Raw genomic sequence first — 22,292 nt, forward strand, 5'->3', positions numbered from 1 at the left:
CCCTTCACATAGTCTCCCCGACCCCATTGTTCCTAACTGTGATTTTTATACAAAGGAGGACCTTAGAGCATTTAGCTGCTTTAACATTGTCTGTAGCTACATTCTTGTGGTCACAGCTGCAGGCAACTTCAAAAGCAGCAAAGTATTTTTAGGTTCCCGCCCTCTCTGTTCTGGAATCTGATAGGGGCCAGTGCGGCAGTCCTGATGAATTGGAAAAGCTTTGACGCCTGGCAGCAATCCAGTTTTATCCCCTATCCAGCAGGCTGTCGAGATTCCCACTAGTAGCAAATGGGGCCGGTGAATCCCCCCCCCCCCCCGACCCCCCACCGCCAGTCATTATGAATGGGAGACTTGAGTTGCACATGGCAACAAAACACTCTGTAGGCATTTAAAATCATGCTGAACTAATTGGACTGAATTTTACGAGCCCCAGTCATCTTTAAACCTGCTGACAGAGGAGCCCAATTCCAGCTCAATGGATCGCCAGACAGTTTCCATGTTGTGCATATGTGATAGAATCATAGAATCCTACAGCGCAGAAGGAGGCCACTCGACCCATCGGGTCTGTACTGACCACATCCCATCCAGGCCCTATTCCCTTAACCCCACACATTTACCCTGCTAATCCCCCTGACACTAAGGGGCAATTTAGCATGGCCAATCACCTAACCCACACATCTTTGGACTGTGGGAGGAAACCAGAGCACCCAGAGGAAACCCACGCAGACACGGGGAGAATGTGCAAACTCCACTCAGGCAGTGACCTGAGGCAGGAATTGAACTTGGGTCCCTGGCGCTGTGAGGCAGCGGTGCTCACTACTGTACATATGAATGACCAAAAATTCCATACTGCCTCACACAGGACGTTTCCTACCTTAACGTCTAGACCCAGCCAGAGCAACCTAATCTAAAGCCTCTCCTTTACAATAATTATAAAATCTGTTAACTGATCTCTCCCTAACATTGTCAGATGGTGACGTCTAAATCTAAGATGAGATATTGCAAAAACCTACGTTCTTATTTTAAACAACAAGAAAGTTCAGACACGGCATTTTATTGAATTACTGGTGACCATGAAACCATTGTCAATTGTCAGAAAAAAAACCATCTGATAGTTTTTTTTCCGACAATCCTTGTCCATGTCCCTTCGGGAAGCGACCACTGTGTCCTGTGAATGAATAAAAGAAAATTGCTGAAAGGTTAGCCTATGACATTGTAATGTACCAAGAGTGGCACGGTGGCACAGTGGTTAGCACTGCTGCCTCACAGCACCAAGGACCCAGGTTCAATTCCGACCTTGGGTCACTGTCTGTGTGGAGTTTGCATGTTCTCCCCGTGTCTGCGTGGGTTTCCTCCGGGTGCTCCAGTTTCTTTCCACAGTCCAAAGGTGTGAGGATTAGGTTGATTGGCCATGCTAAATTGCCCCTTAGTGTCAGGGGGATTAGGACTGTAAATATGTGGGGTTACAGGGATGGGACCTGGGTGGGATTGTTGACGGTGCAGGCTCAATGAGTCAAATGGCCTCCTTCTGCATTGTAGATTTTAACTGGATTCTTCCGGTTACAGAAGACTGCATTTGAGGTTTATAAGTGGGACTCTTTCCAATTCTACACTCCTTGGGCAGGACTTTACGGCCTCGCTTGGACAAGACCGGAAATTCCTGCCCGGGGTCAATGGAGATTTCCGTTGTTGGACCCTCACCTGCTCCGATTCCGTGGTGGGTGAGACAGTAGAGTTCCAGTGATTGGGTAGAGGCTCAATTGCCAGGGGCACAAAAGAGAAAATTACACTTGCACAGCCCCTAATTTTCTACCAATTAAACTGTGATTTTCAGCAGGTGGGGCTTTGGAATGTGAGAAGGATGTAACAAAAAAGAAAGCATTTGGTTTTAAACGTAATACTACTGTTGGCTGACTTACAGAGTTTTTACAAGAAATCCATTATCAACTACTTTTAGTATTCCAACAGTATTGGGATTCCTTATTCAGATTAATGTTAACAAGCTCAGGATTGCAGTCCAGATGATGATGCTCTCTCCTCTCTGAATGATTGAGTTTCTGTCTAGATAAAGAAGTGTGACTGAGGATGAATTCATCAATGTGCAATGAGGAAGTGGGAACTGGGATATACATTTAGTAATGTCCAAAGTATTTAGGATTCAAAAGCAGGAAGGAAATGCTGCTATGCAAATGAAGTTAGAATCCCTACAGTTCAGAAGGAAGCCATTTGGCCCATCGAGTCTGCACTGACCACAATCCCACCCAGGCCCTATCCCCATTACGCCACATATTTATGCTGCTAATCCCCCTGACACTGAGGGCCAATTTAGCGTGGCCAATCCACCTAACCCGCACATCTTTGGGCTCTGGGAGGAAACCGGAGCACCCGGAGGAAACCCACGCAGACACGGGGAGAACGTGCAGACTCCACACAGACAGTAAACCCAAGGCTGGAATTGAACACAGGTCCCTGGCACTGTGAGGCAGCGGTGCTAACCACTGTGCCTCAGTGCCACCCCAAACAGTCCGTGAGCTTAACGTGATCTCTGCATTTCCAAGTTCTTGCATTTTTTGCCATGCAGGAAGATACCTCAAAAATCTGGAGTTAAAAGATACTTTCAGTACAGCTGTTTACGATTAGGGTGGGACACCATTAATTATGTATAGGAATCTTCTCTTGACTCAAGCCTTGGGGAAGGGTGTGAGATTTTTCTCTCAAAAGAATCCTAAGAGAAACAAATCTAAATGCAAGAGTGGAAAAGAAATAGAAGAGCAAATGCGTAGAAAAAAGGCTTCTTTCCTCCTTGACACAGGCTCCACTTTACACCCCGTTGTCAGGTCTGACTATGTGGCTCCTTTTGCTTATCTTTATATTTTTCTGGCGATAGCGATGTCAACTCGCTGGCGGCCTGTTTTGCATCTGTCACACTTAGCTCATAAGAACGTAAGAAGCATAGTCAAGGAGGATGAAAGACTATGAGCTTTGGAACTCATCCCGTTAGTAGCCTTATTCCTGTTACCATACCCAGCTGCATTTTTATCACTAGTCTTTTGTCTGTCCTACCTAGCCTAATGTGTCCTTCCTAATACTTTATCACTCAAGTCAAAACATTTATTTTAAATTTTACTTTTGTCAATTTAAATTTCTGGCGAGGACTTGGGGCATTTCATTAGGTTAAATGATCATAGAGTCACTACAGTGCAGAAGGAGGCCATTCGGCCCATTGAGCCTACAGCAGCAACAATCCCACCCAGGCCCTATCCCCGTAACCCCATGTATTTGCCCTGCTAATCCCCCTGACACTAAGAGGCAATTGACCATGGCCAATCAACCTAACCCGCACATCTTTGAGAGGAAACTGGAGCACCTGGAGGAAACCCTCACAAACACATGGAGAATGTGCAAACTCCACACAGACCGTCACCCGAGGCCGGAATTGAACCGGGGTCCCTGGCGCAGTGAGGCAACAGTGCTAACCACTGTGCCACCCATAAAGACACTATAAATATAAGTCAGTATTGTAATATAACTGCAGGATCATCTGAGTGTACAGGGCACGTAATAGTCAGTTTTTAAAATTGTATGTTAATATTTAATTTTGCTCTGCTTTGCAGGTATTTCACCAGAGCTGAAGGATCCTCTGATGGGGAGGAATGTCTTCCATGCTCTTCTGCTCAGATAGGAACTGTGGAATGTGCAGGTTAGTCTACAGCTGGGAGAGGACAATTGAGTCCACAGTCAAGCCATTGACGCCACTTCTTGCTTTATGCTCTTAATCATTGCAAATTTTAGTGGTGTCTTTTATGACAGGCCTTGGCCATTCATTCGATTTTTCCATGAAAAGAAACACCTGTATGAGAGAGCGCCAACCAAAAGATGTAATTTTTAAAAGTTTATTTATTAGTGTCACAAGTAGGCTTACATTAACACTGCAATGAAGTTACTGTGAAAATCCCCTAGTCGCCACACTCTGGCACCTGTTTGGGTACACTGAGGGAGAATTTAGCATGGCCAATACACCTAACCAGCACGTCTTTCGGACTGTGGGGGAACACTGGAGCACCCGGAGGAAACCCACGCAGACATGGGGAGAACGTGCAAACTCCAAACAGACAATGATCCAAGCTGGGAATAGAACCCGGGTCCCTTGCAGTGTGAGGCAGCAGTGCTAACCACTGTGCCATGTTATTAAATCTTTGCATTTGTGCAATCACTTTGTTATGTCCCTGTCCTATGTTTGTTAAGATCAGGGGATTTGAAGGTTGTTGGTGTTGTTGCTTGTTGTCAGTAGTGTGTTGGCAGGAAACAGCAAGTTGTTTATAAGCTGACGTGAGATTGCTATAAAAGTACATGATAAAGGGCCTGGTGTGACAATGGGCTGATATTTGAATCCGTGCCCACAGATCAGTAATAGAGATTATGTTTACAGTTGCATGTTCAGCCTGGCACTCAGGCACATGGTGATAGAATTGCAAGATTAATCATAAGACCATAAGACATAGGAGCGGAAGTAAGGCCATTCGGCCCATCGAGTCCACTCCACCATTCAATCATGGTTGATTTCAACTCCATTTACCCGCTCTCTCCCCATAGCCCTTAATTCCTCGAGAAATCAAGAATTTATCAATTTCTGTCTTGAAGACGCTCAACGTCTCGGCCTCCACAGCCTTCTGTGGCAATGAATTCCACAGACCTACCACTCTCTGTCTGAAGAAATTTCTCCTCATCTCTGTTCTAAAGTGACTCCCTTTTATTCTAAGGCTGTGCCCCCGCGTCCTAGTCTCCCCTGTTAATGGAAACAACTTCCCTACGTCCATCCTATCTAAGCCGTTCATTATCTTGTAAGTTTATTCATACAGAACTAGATATTACACCTGAAATTGATCTTCATAAATGAATACCAAATTAATAACTCATTCTAAAACATTAACTGATGAATATCTGTTGAACACCATGATTAAAGGTTAAGTGGTAAATATACATTGAGGTGATAAAACAACCTATAGAAATGAGGAGTTCTTTTATTCATTTGAAACATGGACGTCACTGGCTGGACAGCATTTATTGCCCATCCCTAGTTGCCCTTGGAGGGTAGTTGAGAGTCAACCACGTTGCTGTGGCTCTGGAGTCACATGTAAGCCAGACCAGGTAAGGACGGCAGATTTCCTTCCCTAAAGGACATTGGTGAACCAGATGGGTTTTTCCGACAATGGTTTCAAGATCTTCAGTAGATTCTTAATTCCAGATTTTTTTATTGAATTCAAATTCCACCAAGAGCTGTGGTGGGATTTGAACCCGAGTCCCCAGAACATTAGCTGAGTTTCTGGATTGATAGTCTAGCGATAATACTACTGGGCCGTCATCTCCCCAAGCAATTACAATAGGTCAGAGTTGAATATTGTTGATCATAGTGTTAGGCTGGTACGTTAGAGTTTTCCATGGGTTACCTTTCTAGAGAGATGAATCGTTGGGTTTTCACCAGAATGGAGAGGATTATGTAAATTGGCACCACAGGCCCAATCCTGAAAGTCCCTTCCCCAAAGCTGGCACCCACCATTTTCACTGGGTGCAGGGGCACAGGGAGAACTTTGCACATCCATGGTTCAAGGATGCAGCTGCAGTTCTTAAAGAGAGGTTGCCTTCAGTCAGATCCAATTTTTGCTCGTGTGATGTCCAAGACACAGCTTGTGAACTTTAGACCTATCAGGAGAAATTCAAAAGTTTGTGGAGTTCTTTGGAGATGTAGCATACCCTTTTGGAGAGGTCCAGGGACACTTTTGGGAGAGACCAAGTGTCCTTTGGGTGTGGTCAAGTGCCCTTTGAGATTGTTAGAAGTAGACGTGAATGTGCGTAAAAAGTGGACAAACATATTGGAACTGTCATGAGGGCTATCAATGGAACCATTGAGCTGTCCAGGGAATTGGAAAGGAAGCAGTCAAGTGATTTAAATATCCTGGTACTTAACTTTTTAAGAAATAGCAATCTGCAAGTTAAAAAAAAATCAGTGTTTTCTTTTTCGCTTTGTCTGTTGACATAGGCCTGAAAGTTATAATTATAGGATTTGTGCCCCATTACTGATTTTATAACCTATCATTATCACAGTGGGGTGCCTGCCAGTTCATAGTTTGATTAACAGCTCCAACTGGTTTTAAAGTTTTTGTGTGCAATCTTAACTGTCGTTCATGCCGTGCTCCCGCTGCAGCAAGGTCAGAGAATCTTCTTTCACTGTGGCGGGATGTTCCCATCCCACCGGCATGAACAGTGGTAAGATGTGAGGTAATGATTACACATGCTTGCACTTACAAGGAATTAAGAGGTTGGTGGAAACAAAATACAGCAAAAGGGTGTTTATCAATGAGAGTTTTTTTAAACAGTGACTTTATCAATAGACCCTTCGAACTATATTTCCTCTGAGCATGAATCCTGAGATCTGTCTATTCTGGATAATGGTTGAGTTGGCATGGAGGGTGTAAGAACAAAGGGTTTTGAGTGAGCACATAGCTTGGCATGAGTTTTCACTAAGTTGACATAATGGTTATAAAGGGGCTGTATGGAGGGGCATAGGTTGAATGGAGGGTATGAGGGTCCATGCAGGGCAGGTGGCAGTCATGAGGTGACAAGCGTTGGCGTGGATGGGACATAGGGTGTGTATGGTAGGAGGGGGGGGGAGGGTGTCTGAAGGGCTGAGGGCTGTTTTCATTTTATTGTTTTTTTGCAGTTGGGGCTAAGTGCTGGATTGGTGAGGTGGACCTTCTGCCCAGCCTGGCTCCGTACCCGACAACTCCTGTGCTGCCTCGGAACTGTCTCTCCGCACCCCTCAGATTGGAAATCTGACCAACTGGGTTTGTGGAGCTGGGAATTTTCCCAAATTTTCACTCTCGCCCTGGGAGCAAAAATTCAGGCCAATGTTTGGAAGAGGCTGTGTGCTGAAAGGAGGAACCTCGATTACCAAATGCTCTTCTCCCATTTTAGTTTCCTCTTCATTTTGCCTAATTGCGAGGCTGATGAGGCTTTGCTGAACTGTCCCATTTGATTATAGAGTCAGCGAGGTTTACAGCATGGAAACAGGCCCTTTGGCCCAACTTGTCCATGCCGCCCTTTTTTTTAAGCAGTAAACCAGTCCCAATTGCCCGTGTTTGGCCCATATCCCTCTATACCCGTCTTACCCATGTAACTGTCTAAATGCTTTTTAAAAGACAAAATTGTACCCACCTCTACTACTACCTCGGGCAGCTTGTTCCAGACACTCACCACCCTCTGTGTGAAAAAATTGCCCCTCTGGACCCTTTTGTATTTCTCCCCTCTCATCTTAAACTTATGCCCTCTAGTTTTAGACTCCCCTACCTTTGGGGAAAGATATTGACTATCTAGCTGACCTGTGCCCCTCATTATTTTACAGACCTCTATAAGATCATCCCCTAAGCCTCCTACACTCCAGGGAAAAAAGTCCCAGTCTATCCAGCCTCTCCTTATAACTCAAACCACCAAGTCCCAGTAGCATCCTCGTAAATCTTCTTAGTGATCTGCTGGCCTAGTGGGGTATTAATGGAGGAACCCAAAGGAAGGTATAAGAAATAATTCAACCAGATGGAACTAAATTTCAATTTAGTTGCTATGCTAAAGCTCTGGGAGCCACAGACAATGGAGAAACCATTGTGCCTGACCTTCATGGTTTTGTGCTGTATTGAAAGCTAATAGCCGGGATTCTCCAGCCCACTTCACTGCTCGGGTAGCGCAGCAGACCGGGAAACGTCAGTGGGGAGGCCTGTAGCAAGAGTCGCGACCGGTGGATGGCCGATCGTGAATCTCCCAGGCTGTGTTTTTTCACGTAATCAGCGTTGCGCCAGAAATCAGCGCAAAGCTGTTTACCATATGGAAATTCATATTTCCATATCATTAGCCAGCCCAGGACAGTAGTCTCTGGGCTTGTTAGTGTCCCCTCCCCCCTGCCCGCAGGGAGATGTTCCCACCAGCGGGGATTAAAGTTGCTCCCCATCAACAGGGACCAGGCATGATCACCCCCGCTGGTGGGGACAGAGGCCATTAATGTCCCCCACCAGGAGGTTGGGGGCAGTGGTGGTGCCTCTTGGGCAGTGCCAGCCTGGCATTGCCCACTGGATACCAGGCAGTGCCAAGGGAGCAGAGCCATAAGGGGCATGGCCTACTTGTGCGGGGCCAATTGGTGGTAGGGGGCACCCGCTACACACTCCGCTTGAGGGATCGGTGGGAGGGGGAGGAAGGAGGGTGATGGGGGCTGCACATGGGGGGCGGGGCTGACCATGGGGGTTGGAGCTGACCACGGGGGCGGGGTTGACAGGGCTAATCATGAGGGACTGGCGATTAGGGCAGGCCCGGGGGGAGGGGGCGGGTTGGGGAGGCTGGCGTCAGAGAGGTTTGGGAAGCTGGTGATTGGGAGGTGGGAGCCTGGGAAGCAATCGGGAGGCCGGTGATCAGGAGGCTGGCGATGGGGGGGCCAGTGTGCGTGTGCCAATCTCCCCACTGACAGGTCGGCACATGTGCAGTGGCCCACTCAGCACACTCCGTCTGGCCTCTCCAGCGGGATGTGCCCCCTCCCTTCCCCCACTTACTGGTGTGAATCCCCTGAGGTTCTCTAAGGAGCACAGAGTGGCGGAGACTCATTCGACCAGTGCGCACTTAGTTATTTTTGGAAGAATCGCCCCTGACCGCTTCTGCTCTCCCCAGCTGAGATCAGCCCACTCCAATGTATGACCTCCTTGGTCTATACGGTTCATCGAATCATTGGATAAACTTGCTGAGGTTTTGGGAGGAGGTTTGTCTGTCTCCTCTTGTGATAATTCGCACTCACGAACAAAGGATTAGGCTATTTGTGATCAAGGCCTACAGACGTGATCCCAAAATAGCTTGACGTGCCCCACCTTGGGGCAGCACAGCAGCTGCCACGTTGTGCTGCTGTGCATTGGCTTGGCACAACTGCACAAATGAGTATTTAATGATCCAAGCATTAATGGGGACATGATGTCCTGATCTGACCACATACAACAAATGGTCATTAATTCCTTCCTTCCATCCAGTGTAACCATGCAATCAAAGGACCATGCCAGATTCTATTAGTGCATCATAGATATTTCAAATGCTTATTCGTCTGTCAGAGTGCGTGTTGTTTTATTTAAGCAGTCCATTGTGTCAGCATTAAGCAAATCTGCATTTCCTTCAGAAAAACCAAGCCTGCCTGTCAAACTTACAAGTTCAGCCGTTATCCAAACCCGACTGCGAAATGGTGCCAAGAATGTTGCTTTTACAGAGAGGAACATGCACCGCTTCATGCGAGGGAGTGAGCAGCTGAAAAGCACAAACTGCTTTCAATGCAAAATGGATGCGAAGTGTCCTCATTGTGAGGTGAAGCGAGCCAAGGCCACTCTCCTGGAGCTGGGGCGGCACAGTGGTTAGCACTGCTGCCTCACAGCGCCAGGGACCTGGGTTCGATTCCCAGCTTGGGGTCACTGTCTGTGCGGAGTCTGCACATTCTCCCTGTGTCTGCATGGGTTTCTTCCAGGTGCTCCAGTTTCCTCCCACAGTCCAAAGACGTGCTGGTTAGGTGCATTGGCCGTGCTAAATTCTCCCTCAGTGTACCCGAACAGGTGCTGGAGTGTGGCGACTAGGGAGATTTTCACAGTAACTTCACTGCAGCGTGAATGTAAGCCTAGTTGTTACTAATAAATAAATGGAGCTCCTGTTACTGGTGGCAGTGACCTGAATATTCTGATCGGGCCAAGGGGAACTTCACAGTAACTTCATTACAGTGTTAATGTAAGCCTTACTTGTGACTAATAAATAAACTTTAAAAGTCTGTTAGACTAGTTTTGGAGATGGGTTTTACACCTACCTGCCACACTTTATACCGCCTCAATCTTACGGATAATCCGGGGTTAAACTCATTGCCATTTTGGAGGCAGTTTCCTGTGGCTATTTCCAGGAGCACCGGGATCCTTGCCTTGTGATAGTGCCAGTCACCCGCCACAGTTTCTTAAATGTTTGAACTTGGAACACTTGCCAAGTGAAAAATTTCCATTTTAGCGTCTGTTTCATGAGCCATTTAACCCCTCCTTGGCCATATGAGACACCAGGAATACGATGACATTGCTGACATTTGGGATTGCAAAGGTGTTGATGCTGGAAGGTGGCTCATTTCCATCATTAGCATCTGTTGATGTTGACGGTGGGGAATTTAGCAATTGTAATTTAATCAAAATGGTTGAATTGCTTGAAAAATGACAAGTAACTCCGCCAATTGTTGCTTGTAGATGCACTATGCTGAGTGGAGCGAAACCGTTCAAACCAGAGAACTCTGGTTTGTCCAATAGGGACTTGTAGAATCTACAATGATGATGATAGACAAACATCATCCAACATTTTGTATAATTGGAATCATAGCAATGGGGGGCGATTATAGAATCATAGAATCCCCACAGTGCAGAAGGAGGCCATTCAGCCCATCGAGCCTGAACCAACAACAATCCCATCCAGACCCTATTCTCGTAATCCCAGGTATTTACCCGACTAATCCCCCTAACCTACACACCTTGGGACACTAAGAGGCAATTTAGCATGACCAATCAACCTAACCCGCACATCTTCAAGTAAAGTTTATTTATTAGTCACAAGTAGTCTTACATTAACACTGCAATTAAGTTACTGTGAAAATCCCCTAGTTGCCACGCTCCGGCGCCTGTTCGGGTACACTGAGGGAGAATTTAGCATGGCCAATGCGCCTAACCAGCACATCTTTGGAATGTGGGAGGAAACCAGAGCACCGGGAGGAAACCCACGCAGACACGGGGAGAACATGCAAACTCCACACAGGCAGTGACCCAAGCTGGGAATCGAACCTGGGTCCCTGGCGCTGTGAAGTAGCAATGTTAATCACTGTGCCACCGTGCCATCCCAAAGTTCATTAAAGTTTATTATCATTATGAAAAAGTTTATTGTGTACAAAATAATCTAACAAAGTTAAATGCACAAGCCTATCTCGATATGAGCCACAACATAAAATCCAGACTTACAAACGATTTTTTGCTTCCGTTAGGTGTTTATTCCCGACTTTTGCGTGTGGCAAGAGACATCCAGACGACAGACCAAGAGGACCTGTCAAAGTCTTCCAACAAAAGCAAGAAGGGGACACCAGAGGAGAAACACACTGAGTACGCTGTACTCGCATTGGTGCCTGTCTTCTGCATTGTTGGATTGCTTGGAATTCTTGTCTGCAACTTTCTGAAGAAGAAGGGATACCGCTGCACGTCGGAAAAAGAGGCGGATGAAGAGAGTTCCACTGGTAAAGATAAAATCTGGAGTGAGCTTTTGTTTGTACGCCATTTCGCTTGGTTTCACATTGACTGTGGCAGTAACTTGGGCAAAGAGATTTGCAAAGGTTGCACCTATGTTGCAGTGTCACTGGCAGCACTGGCCTTTGCTAGTACTGCAGCTAGGCCAAGCAGGATATGTTTAGTGATGGACCCGGATCTCCAGGTAAGTCCAGGATCTTGCCGGGTCTGGGTTGGCAAACCCCGGTGAAGTATGTAGGAGCAGGGGAGGTGACATGTTCGATAGGACAGAGGGGAAAGTAGACACTATGAAGGAAAATTGAGGGGGAGGGCCTCCAATTGGCACTGCGGACTGGAAAGAAAGTGTCCCACCATTGGACAGCGGCCCACAGGGTCAAACCTGCTGGGCTCTGTGTTGAGTGCGGATCTCTCATTGGCATTAATTTCTCATTTAAGGGCCTCAATTTGGCCATGGGTGGTCACCCTACCCAATGTCCCACCCCCAATGCCCCCCGTCATAAAATTGGGGTGGGTTGGTTTGCTGTTGATGGTATGCGTTCTGTTTTACTGCTTTCCACCTGCTGGTAGCCTGTCAAATCCAACGCAGTTTCAACATTTCTGGGTTCGTCATGATAATAACTGCCTACTTTTAAACAAATATTGAAGAAGGGCAGCACGGTGGCACAGTGGTTAGCACTGCTCCTCCCAGTGCCAGGGACCCGGGTTCGATTCCCAGGGGCACGGTGGCACAGTGGTTAGCACTGCTCCTCCCAGTGCCAGGGACCCAGGTTCGATTCCCAGGGGCACGGTGGCACAGTGGTTAGCACTGCTCCTCCCAGTGCCAGGGACCCAGGTTCGATTCCCAGCCTCAGGTCACTGTCTGTGTGGAGTTTGCACGTTCTCCCCGTGTCTGTGTGGGTTTTCTCCCACAGTCCAAAGATGTGCAGGTTAGGTTGGTTGGCCATGCCAAATTGCCCCTTAGCATCAGGGGGATTAGGAGGATGGTTGCAGGAATAGGTGGGATTGTGGTCGGTACAGACTCGATGGGTCGAATGGCCTCTGTCTGTACTGTGGGGATTCTATGAAAACTTTGACACTGCAGTTGGTGAGCAAGGTGGGAACCAGCCAGTGTGAGCAGTCAGACTCTCTCCAGAGTTTACACAGGAATATTTAATTTCTGGTTACTGCCTTGTTTTCTAATTTTCTCTTTTTTTGCTGTTCTACCTTTCTCTACCGATTCTCCTCCGCCTCCTGCTTTTCACTTTGCTGTTTTGTTTCCCTTTTCTTCTCTCTGCTTTGCTTTCTTTCTGCTGTTTGACCGATCAAACTTCATAACTGCTGAGTTAGAGCAAACTTAATTGTGGCAGTTTCTTCCCCTCGATTGAAGCCACCATTCGCTCTGAGACCAATTATACAGGAATGACTAAGATCAGCTAAGCCACTAGGGGCCAATTATTGATCTCAGCACTTTGCCGTTCTGTCAACTTAGAAGCGCAACAAGTGGTTTGTTTACCCACCGTCGTCAGGAAGCCTTTAGTGAGGCTCTTTCTGATGCATGCACAGAATAAATATGTCCACTTCAGTGCATTTTCCAATCATGGGATTCTCTTTGTCGTCTGGTTTACAAGCTATGGACAATTACAGATTTCTTTCTCCCAGAGTAAAAAATACTTATTGAATCGCACAGATATTTTTTCAGGAAACTTTTTAATAATTGTTTTTAAAGTTTATTTATTAGTGTCACAAGTAGGTTTACATTAACACTGCAATGAAGTTACTATGAAAATCCCCTAGTCGCCACACTTCGGCACCTGTTCGGGTACACTGAGGGAGAATTTAGCATGGCCAATGCACCCAACCAGCACTTCTTTTGGACTGTGGGAGGAAACCGTAGCCCCCGGAGGAAACCCACGCAGACACGGGGAGAATGTGCAGATTCCACACGGACAATGACCCAAGCTGGGGATTGAACCCGGGTCCCTGGAGCCTTGAGGCAGAGGAGCTAACCAGTTATACAATGCTCTCAGCATTGGAAGCAATTCTGGGCCGCAGATCTGAACGTTCCTTGGGAAACTGACCTGTGATCACAGAATCTTTCATTTCTCCCTTGTCATTTACTGTCACCTCTGCATTGTGTTCAAAGCAGAGGAAGACTTTTCTCCGGTATGCTTTCAGCTTATTGTTCAATACCTTTGGGTCACTACAGGTTTTACTCTCCTGTGGGTAGAATTGTATCTGTGCACTTGTCTTAGTCTATGGTTTGCATTCAGATAACTTCCTACCCCTGCCTGGTTTTAATGCTGTTACTGTATTAACCTACTTCTTTCAAAGGGGTTAATAGCTACATGAAAATGTGTTGACAGAAATTTAGTGCAATGTGCTTGAAAATTACACAAAACTGACCTTACAGTTAAGGAAACATTGGTGAGTAGTACCTATAAAAAATGGAACGGTGGCACAGTGGTTAGCACTGCTGCCTCACAGCTCCAGGGACCCCAGTTCAATTCTGGCCTTGGGTGACTGTGTGGAGTTTGCATGTTCTCCCCGTGTCTGCGTGGGGTTGCTCCGGTTTCCTCCCACAGTTCAAAGATGTGCAGATTAGGTGGATTGGCCATACTAAATTGCCCCTTAGTGTCCCTAAATGTGTAGGTTAGATGGATTAGCCATGGTAAATGTGTGGTGTTACTGGGATAAGGGGGGAGAGAGGGCCTGGGTAAGATGTTCTGTCAGAGAGTTGGTGCAGAATCGATGGGCCGAATGGCCTCTTCTGCATTGGAGGGATTCGTTGAAATAAATCACTATTGAATTCCAAACATAGGATATTGGGACCGCATAGTCTGTCAGTTAGCATCTGTATAGAGAAATAGACAAGTTAATGTTTTGGGTGTAAACCTTTCATCAGAACTGCAAACTGTAAGGTAAACAAGCATTTTTTAAAAAATGACAGAGAGGTTTTTAAAGAGTTCTTTAGACAGAAGGCTGTTTGAATGCTTTTGTCAGAGGGAGCAGTTCAGGAAGAGAATGCCAGGGTAAAATGGGCTTGATGTTTGAAGCAAAGGAAGATAAAAAAGATGATGCGAAGGATCGGGGTAGTGGAACGTGCTTCAACAAAGAGCCACCATAGAGTCCAAAGGCCTTGTCTGTGCTGCCAACTTCCACGATTTTATAATCAACAAAAGGGACAAGGGGAGAGATCTGTCAAAATTCAGAATGTTATTTTGTTACGTCATGGTTGTCTGTTCAGACGGAACATTGCCAGCATGAGGCAGCACCCCTAGGAGTGAAGAGAAGAGTGGGGATAGCAATGTTAAGTTAAAACTGTTTGAACTCCCAACAGCCATTCTCAATGCCAAACATTTCTTTAGGGAACTGCTATTGAGCCTTCATGAGGTGTACATACACTGTCCCACACCTGGTGAACACTGTTAGGCAGCTATGATGGGACAACTTAGTTGTCACCTGGATGGCAAGCCTGTGATTTATCCGTGGCCCCTATTTGAGGCCTGCACTGCAGTGGCTGTCATTCCAGGAAAAGCCCTGCCAAAAAATATCGTGATCCATAAGGCCGGAAGAAATAGGAAGCGTAATAGGCCATTCAGCCCCTCGAGCTGCACCATTCAATGGGATCATGCTGATTCTACATTCCCCATGTTCACTTTCCTGCTCTTTCTCTGTAACCCTTGATTCCCTTACTAATTAAAAGTCTGTCTATCTAACACAAAGACTCCGCCACCCCACAGCTCTTTGTGGCAAGGAGTTCTAAAGACATACAACTCTCTGAGAGAAGAAATTCCTCCTCATCTCAGTCTTAAATTGGTGCCCCTTTATTCTGAGACTATGCCCCCTAGATTCCCCCATGAGGGGAAACATCCTCTCAGCATTTACCCTGTCAAGCCCTTTAAGAATCCTTTGTATTTCAATGAGATCACTTCTCATTCTTCTAAATACCAATGAGTAGAGCCCCAACCTATTCAACCTTCCTTCATAAGACAATCCCTCCATAGCGGGAATCATCCTAGTGTACTTTCTCCGAACTGCGCCCAATGAAATAATATCTTTACTTAAATAAGGGGACCAAAACTGCTCACAGTACTCCAGATGTGGTCTCACCAATACCTTATACATGTTGCAGCAAGACTTCCCCACTCTTATACTCCAACCCCTTTGAAATAAGGGCCAACATTCCATTAGCCTTCCTGATTACCTGCTGCACCTGTGTGCTAGCTTTCTGTGTTTCGTGCATAAGTACCCTGAAGCCCCTTTCTGTTGCAGCTTCCTGAGGTTTTTCTCCATTTGACTAATATTCTATTCTTTTGACCTCCCATCCAAAATGAACAACTTTGCCTTTTCCCACATTGTACCCCGCTTGCCAACATTTTACCCACTTACTTAATCTATCAATATCTTTGTATCCCCCTCATAACTTGCCTTTCCAGCTATTTTTGTGTGGCCTGCAAACTTGGCTTCATGTTGAGGCACCCTCATGTCCCCCTACCTGTCTGAGCAGCACCCACTTCCTTAGGTTGGGCTGCCGATGGAATTGCTAGCCCTGTGATTGGGCCAGTGTCATTGGGAGCTCAGCTGCAGCCCTAATTAGACAGCGAACTGTGAAGCGGCCAATCAGGAGACTGCTTCCGAGAATATACCTCACCCACCACACCCCCCCCCCCTTTTCCCCCTCCCCCTCCCCCAGTCTGCCTGCTGACAGGCGTGGACTCTGGACCCCCTTTGGGTCCCAATGCGAGAGTCAGGCAGCCCCTGGGAAAAAGATGCCCATTGGTTGAACAGTTAAAAGTGCCGAGAGGGAGGATAATGAATGTATGATTTATTCATGGCAAATATGAAATTCAAACCCAATTGTCATTGGGTGCCTTTATAATTAAAATGTCTCCCCAGCGAATGTAAATGATTAGAGACATAGAGTCATAGTGGTTTACAGCATGGAAACAGGCCCTTCGGCCCACCTTGTCCATGCCGCCCTTTTCTTTTTAAACCCCTAAGCTAATCCCAATTGCCCGCATTTGGCCCATATCCCTCAATACCCATCGTACCCATGTAACTGTCTAAATGCTTTTTAAAAGACAAAATTGTACCTGCCTCTACTACTACCTCTGGCAGCTTGTTCCAGACACTCACCACCCTCTGTGTGAAAAAATTGCCCCTCTGGACACTTTTGTATCTCTCCCCTCTCTCCTTAAACCTATGCCCTCTAGTTTTAGACTCCCCTACCTTTAGGAAAAGATATTGACTATCTACCTGATCTGTGCCCCTCATTATTTTATAGACCTCTATAAGATCACCCCTCAGCCTCCTACGCTCCAGAGAAAAAAGTCCCAGTCTATCCAGCCTCTCCTTATAACTCAATCCATCAAGTCCCGGTAGCATCCTAGTAAATCTTTTCTGCACTCTTTCTAGTTTAATAATATCCTTTGCTAATTTGGACCATGATTGAATGGCGGAGCCCTGATGGACCGATTGGCCTAATTCTGCTCCTGTATCTTATGGTCTTCTGATTGCGGTGGCTTTTTGAATGTGAGGAAGTTCAGCTCTATGCCCTGGCCCAATGACATAGCAATCCCAGGAACACCCAATAAAAACAACTTGTATTTAGATAGCATCGCCAGGGCTCTTCAACCATGTGTAAGGAATTAACGAATATTGGACCAAAGCAGGATCTATGGTGTGGAGTCACCAAAGGCTCGGTCAATAGGGTATATTTCAACAAAGGTCTTAAAAGATTTGAGGTAGGTACCAAGGCAAAGAGGGTTTAGGGTAGATTTCCAAAGCACAGGGTCTAGCAAGCTAAAGGCACAGTTGCCAATAGTGGAGCAAAAGGTGAGGCCAAAGTAATGGGACTTAAAATACATACATATTAGGCAGGAGTAGGGTATTTGGCCCTTCGAGCTTACCAATGGAATGGAGATGTTTGAAGATTCGTGGAGGGGCTCACGGGTAGGGAGGTGAGGGCATGGAGATACATAAAGACAAGGAAGAGAGTTTTATCTTGAGATACTGAGGAACAATTGAGCTGACCAGGAACAGGTTGATGAGGGAGCAGGACCCAGTGAAGGATAGTGGTTTTCTAAAAATAACATTACTGGGATGTGAGCATTGCTGAGACGACCAGCATTTATGGAGTTCTCCTAATTGCCCTTGACAAGGTGGTGGTGAGCCGCCTTCTTAAAACATTGCAGCTCAAGTAGGTACATCCACAGTGCTGTTTGACTTTTGAAAATATAGCAGCTTGCTCAGCTATCTAAAGAAGCGACGGACGGATCTGGAGTTACACCGAGGTGGGGGACAGTACATTTCCAGTCCCAATGAACCAGATGGGTGTTTAGAACAATCCAGTAGTTGCTTGATCATTCTTAATGGTACTAGCATTTTAATTCCAGACTTTATTAATTGAACTTAAATTCCCTCAGCCTCTGTGGCGGAAGGTCTGTAGATAAACCCTTAAGAATATTGATAGGCAGAGGGACCTGGGTGTACAGGTACACAGATCACTGAAAGTAGCAACGCAGGTGGAGAAGGTAGTCAAGAAGGCATACGGCATGCTTGCCTTCATCGGCTGGGGCATTGAGTTTCAAAATTGGTAAGTCACATTGCAGCTTTATAGAACCTTAATTAGGCTGCACTTGGAATATAGTGTTCAATTCTGGTCACTACATTACCAGGAGGCTTTGGAGAGGGTACAGAAAAGATTTACTAGGATGTTGCCTGGCATGGAGGCCATTAGCTATGAGGAGAGGTTGGAGAAACTTGGTTTGTTCTCACTGGAACGACGGAGGTTGAGGGGTGACTTGATAGAAGTCTACATGATTATGAGGGGCGTGGACAGAGTGGATAGTCAGACATTTTTTCCCAGGGTGGAAGAGTCAATTACTAGGGGGCATAGGTTTAAGGTGCGAGGGGCAAGGTTTAAAGGAGATGTACGAGGCAAGTGGTTTACACAGAGGGTGGTGGGCGCTTGGAACTCGCTGCCGGGGAAGGTAATGGAAGCAGATACAATAGTGACATTTAAGGGGCGTCTGGACAAATACATGAATAGGATGGGAATAGAGGGATACGGTCCCTGGAAGGGTAGGGGGTTTTAGCTCAGTCGGGCAGCATGATCGGTGCAAGCTTGGAGGGCCAAAGGGCCTGTTCCTGTGCTGTAATTTTCTTTGTTCTATAACTAATCCAGCAACAACACCACTATGCTACCAACACCTTTGGCAGTCTGAAAGTACTCACTTGATGTGTCACAGAATCTGATTTGCCTTGGTTAATCTATATGTATATATTATATAGACAACAATGTCCTGTCATCAGTGTTTGGAGAGTAGTCTGTACCTCAGTGACAGACATCTGGAGAAAGACTTGTTAAAATCTACCCTACCCGAACAAAAAAACAATTAATTGACAAAGTAGTACATTTTTGGAGGGTTGTTCTGGTAAACGTTTTTTTTGTTTAATGACATTTAGTATGAAGACTTACTACGTTTTGTTTCAAAGCTAACATTTGCCCAGTTAACCGAGCCACAGTATTTGTAAATGTTACGTGGGCAACATTGGAATTTACCAGGAATTTTGACCCAGGCTCCATTTAAAGGGTTTGATGTTGCATTGCTTCCCCTTTCAATACAGCATTGTTTCCAAATTTGTTTGAAACCCAAAGTTTCGTCTCTGATGTGTTGGTGCCAGTTGGGGTTTAGGAGCCTCTCTAATGTTGAGGATTTAGTGTTTAAATTCTGGCAGTCTTCATCCAGATAACACTGCACAAGGCAAAATCTAAATACACCAATTCCCCAAAATCCTTCTGCAGAGAACTTTTCATTTGAAAGAGTTACGACTAGTTCGGTATTTAAAAATAAAATCCAGGCTTCACACTGACGCAATATGGAAACTATTGCACTCTTAATATAAACAAAATTCCTACTTTAACATATTTGCCTTTGGTAATCCTTTGTGTCTGCTTGTCATAGATTATTCACCGTTTTGTTGTTCGCTGAGAGTCAGCTCCCAGTGCCGATATAGATAGGATGTTGTTTATAAAGCAACTTGGCACGGTGGTTAGCACAGCTGCCTCACAGCACCAGGGGCCTGGGTTCAATTCCAGCACGGGTCACTGTCAGTGTGGAGTTTGTAAGTTCTCCCCGTGACTGCCTGGATCTCCTCCAAGTGCTCCAGTTTTCTCCCACAGTCCAAAAATGGAGTGTGAGTTGGATTGGCCATGCTAAATTTCCCCTTCGTTTGATTTGATTTGATTTATTATTGTCACATGTATTAACACAATGAAAAGTGTTGTTTCTTGCGCACTATACAGACAAAACATTACGTTCATAGAGAAGGAAGCGAGAGAGTGTAGAATGTAGTGTTACAGTCATAGCTAGGGTGTAGAGAAAGATCAACTTAATGGAAGGTAGGTCCATTTAAAAGTCTGACAGCAGCAGGGAAGAAGCTGTTCTTGAGTCAGTTGGTACGTGACCTCAGACTTTTGTATCTTTTTCCTGAAGGTGGAAGAGAGAATGTTCGGGGTGCGTGGGGTCCTTAATTATGTTGGCTGCTTTGCCGAGGCAGCGGGAAGTGTAGACAGAGTCAATGGATGGGAGGCTGGTTTGCGTGATGGATTGGGCTACATTCATGACCTTTTGTAGTTCTTTGCGGTCTTGGGCAGAGCAGGAGCCATACCAAGCTGTGATACAACCAGAAAGAATGCTTTCTATGGTGCATCTGTAAAAGTTGGTGAGAGTTGTAGCGGACATGCCAAATTTCCTTAGTCTTCTGAGAAAGTAGAGACGTTGGTCGGCTTTCTTAGCTATAGTATCGGCATGGGGGGACCAGGACAGGTTGTTGGCAATCTGGATATCTAAAACCTTGGAGCTCTCGACCCTTTCTATTTCATCCCCGTTGATGTAGACAGAGACATGTTCTCCTTTATGCTTCCTGAAGTCGATGACAATCTCCTTCATTTCGTTGACATTGAGGGAGAGATTATTGTTGCCGCACCAGTTCACCAGATTCTCTATCTCATCCCTGTACTCTGTCTCATCATTGTCTGAGATCCGACTCACTACGGTGGTGTCGTCAGCAAACTTGAAAATTGAATTGGAGGGGAATGTCTCAGGATGTGTAGGTGGTTGGGGGGATTAGTGGGGTAAATGCAGGGTGTTGTGGAGATGGGGCCTGGATGGGATGCTCTGTTGGAGTGTCAGCCCAGACTCAAAAGACCGAATGGGCTTCTTCTGCACTGTAGGATTCTGGGAAAGTTCAACTTGTCACACGAGATTGTTGGTTTTGTGAGAGGGAGGTCGTGCCTTACAAATTTGGTGGAGTTTTTTGAGGAAGTGACAAAAACGGTTGACGAAGGAAGGGCCGTGGATGTCATCTGTATGGATTTCAGTAAGGCATTTGACAAAGTGCCTCATGGCAGGTTGGTTAAGAAGGTTAAGGCTCATGGGATACAAGGAGAGGTGGCTAGATGGGTGGAGAACTGGCTTGGCCACAGGAGACAGAGGGTAGCAGTCGAAGGGTGTTTTTCCAGCTGGAGGTCTGTGACGAGTGGTGTTCCGCAGGGCTCTGTACTGGACCTCTGCTATTTGTGATATTTATAAATGATTTGGAAGAAGGTGTAACTGGTGTTATCAGCAAGTTTGCGGATGACACGAAGATGGCTGGACTTGCGGATAGCGATGAACATTGTCAGACAATACAGCAGGATATAGATAAGCTGGAAAATTGAGCGGAGAAATGGCAGATGGAATTTAATCCAGATAAATGCGAAGTGATGCATTTTGGAAGAACTAATGTAGGGGGGAGTTATACAATAAATGGCAGAGCCATCAAGAGTATAGAAACACAGAGGGACCTAGCTGTGCAAGTCCAAAATCCTTGAAGGTGGCAGCACAGGTGGAGAAGGTGGTGAAGAAGGCATATGGTATGCTTGCCTTTATAGGACGGGGTATAGAGTATAAAAGCTGGAGTCTGATGTTGCAGCTGTATAGAACACTGGTTAGACCACATTTGGAGTACTGCATCCAGTTCTGGTCGCCGCACTACCAGAAGGACGTGGAGGCTTTAAAGAGAGTGCAGAGAAGGTTTACCAGGATGTTGCCTGGTATGGAGGGTCTTAGCTATGAGGAGAGATTGGGTAAACTGGGCTTGTTCTCCTTGGAAAGACGGAGAATAAGGGGAGACCTAATAGAGGTGTACGAAATTATGAAGGGTATAGATAGGGTGAACAGTGGGAAGCTTTTTCCCAGGTCGGAGGTGACGATCATGAGGGGTCATGGGCTCAAGGTGAGAGGGGCGAGGTATAACTCACATATCAGAGGGATGTTTTTTACAGAGAGTGGTGGGGGCCTGGAATGCGCTGCCAAGTAGGGTGGTGGAAGCAGACACGCTGGCATCATTTAAGACTTACCTGGATAGTCGCATGAGCCGTCTGGGAATGGAGGCATACAAACGAATGGTCTAGTTGGACCAATGCGCGGCACAGGCTTGGAGGGCCGAAGGGCCTGTTTCCTGTGCTGTACTGTTCTTTGTTCTTTGTTCAGGAAAGCAACCTGACTTGATTATCGGGGAAAATTTAAGGAAAAGAGGAGGGCTAATAAAGATCTGGAAATGGGTGCCTAGTTTTTGTTTAACTTCTAAAAAGGTTATGCTTTACTGATTTTAAATGATTTAACCAGTACAGATCTTCAGAACTGAAATCGGCGCGGTGGCACAGTGGTTAGCACTGCTGCCTTACAGCGCCAGAGACCTGGGTTCGATTCTTGGCTTGGATGACAGCCTGTGTGGAGTTTGTACATTGTCCCCGTGTCTGCGTGGGTTTCCTCCGGGTGCTCCGGTTTCCTCCCACAATGTAAAGACGTGCAGATGAGGTTGATTGGCTGGGAGGGATTGTGATTGGTGCTGACTAGATGGGCCAAATGGCCTCTTTCTGCACTGTAGGAATTCTATAATTCTCGGTTCAATTTGAGATTGTATAAAAATAAGAATTCAGTTTTA

General features: G+C 46.1%; 1 protein-coding gene across 1 annotated transcript in view; it reads left to right on the plus strand.

Moving 5' to 3' along the window:
- relt (RELT TNF receptor) overlaps positions 1 to 22,292 on the plus strand; it is a 90,224-nt gene that overhangs the window by 36,321 nt on the left and 31,611 nt on the right. Inside the window, exons 5-6 of the mRNA XM_078222344.1 lie at positions 3,615 to 3,700; positions 11,066 to 11,311. Of these exons, the coding sequence (XP_078078470.1) occupies positions 3,615 to 3,700; positions 11,066 to 11,311 (332 nt within the window). The remainder of the gene's footprint in view (positions 1 to 3,614; positions 3,701 to 11,065; positions 11,312 to 22,292) is intronic.

The sequence above is a fragment of the Mustelus asterias genome, chromosome 10 (genome assembly GCF_964213995.1).
Source record: "Mustelus asterias chromosome 10, sMusAst1.hap1.1, whole genome shotgun sequence".
Lineage (NCBI taxonomy): Eukaryota > Metazoa > Chordata > Chondrichthyes > Carcharhiniformes > Triakidae > Mustelus > Mustelus asterias.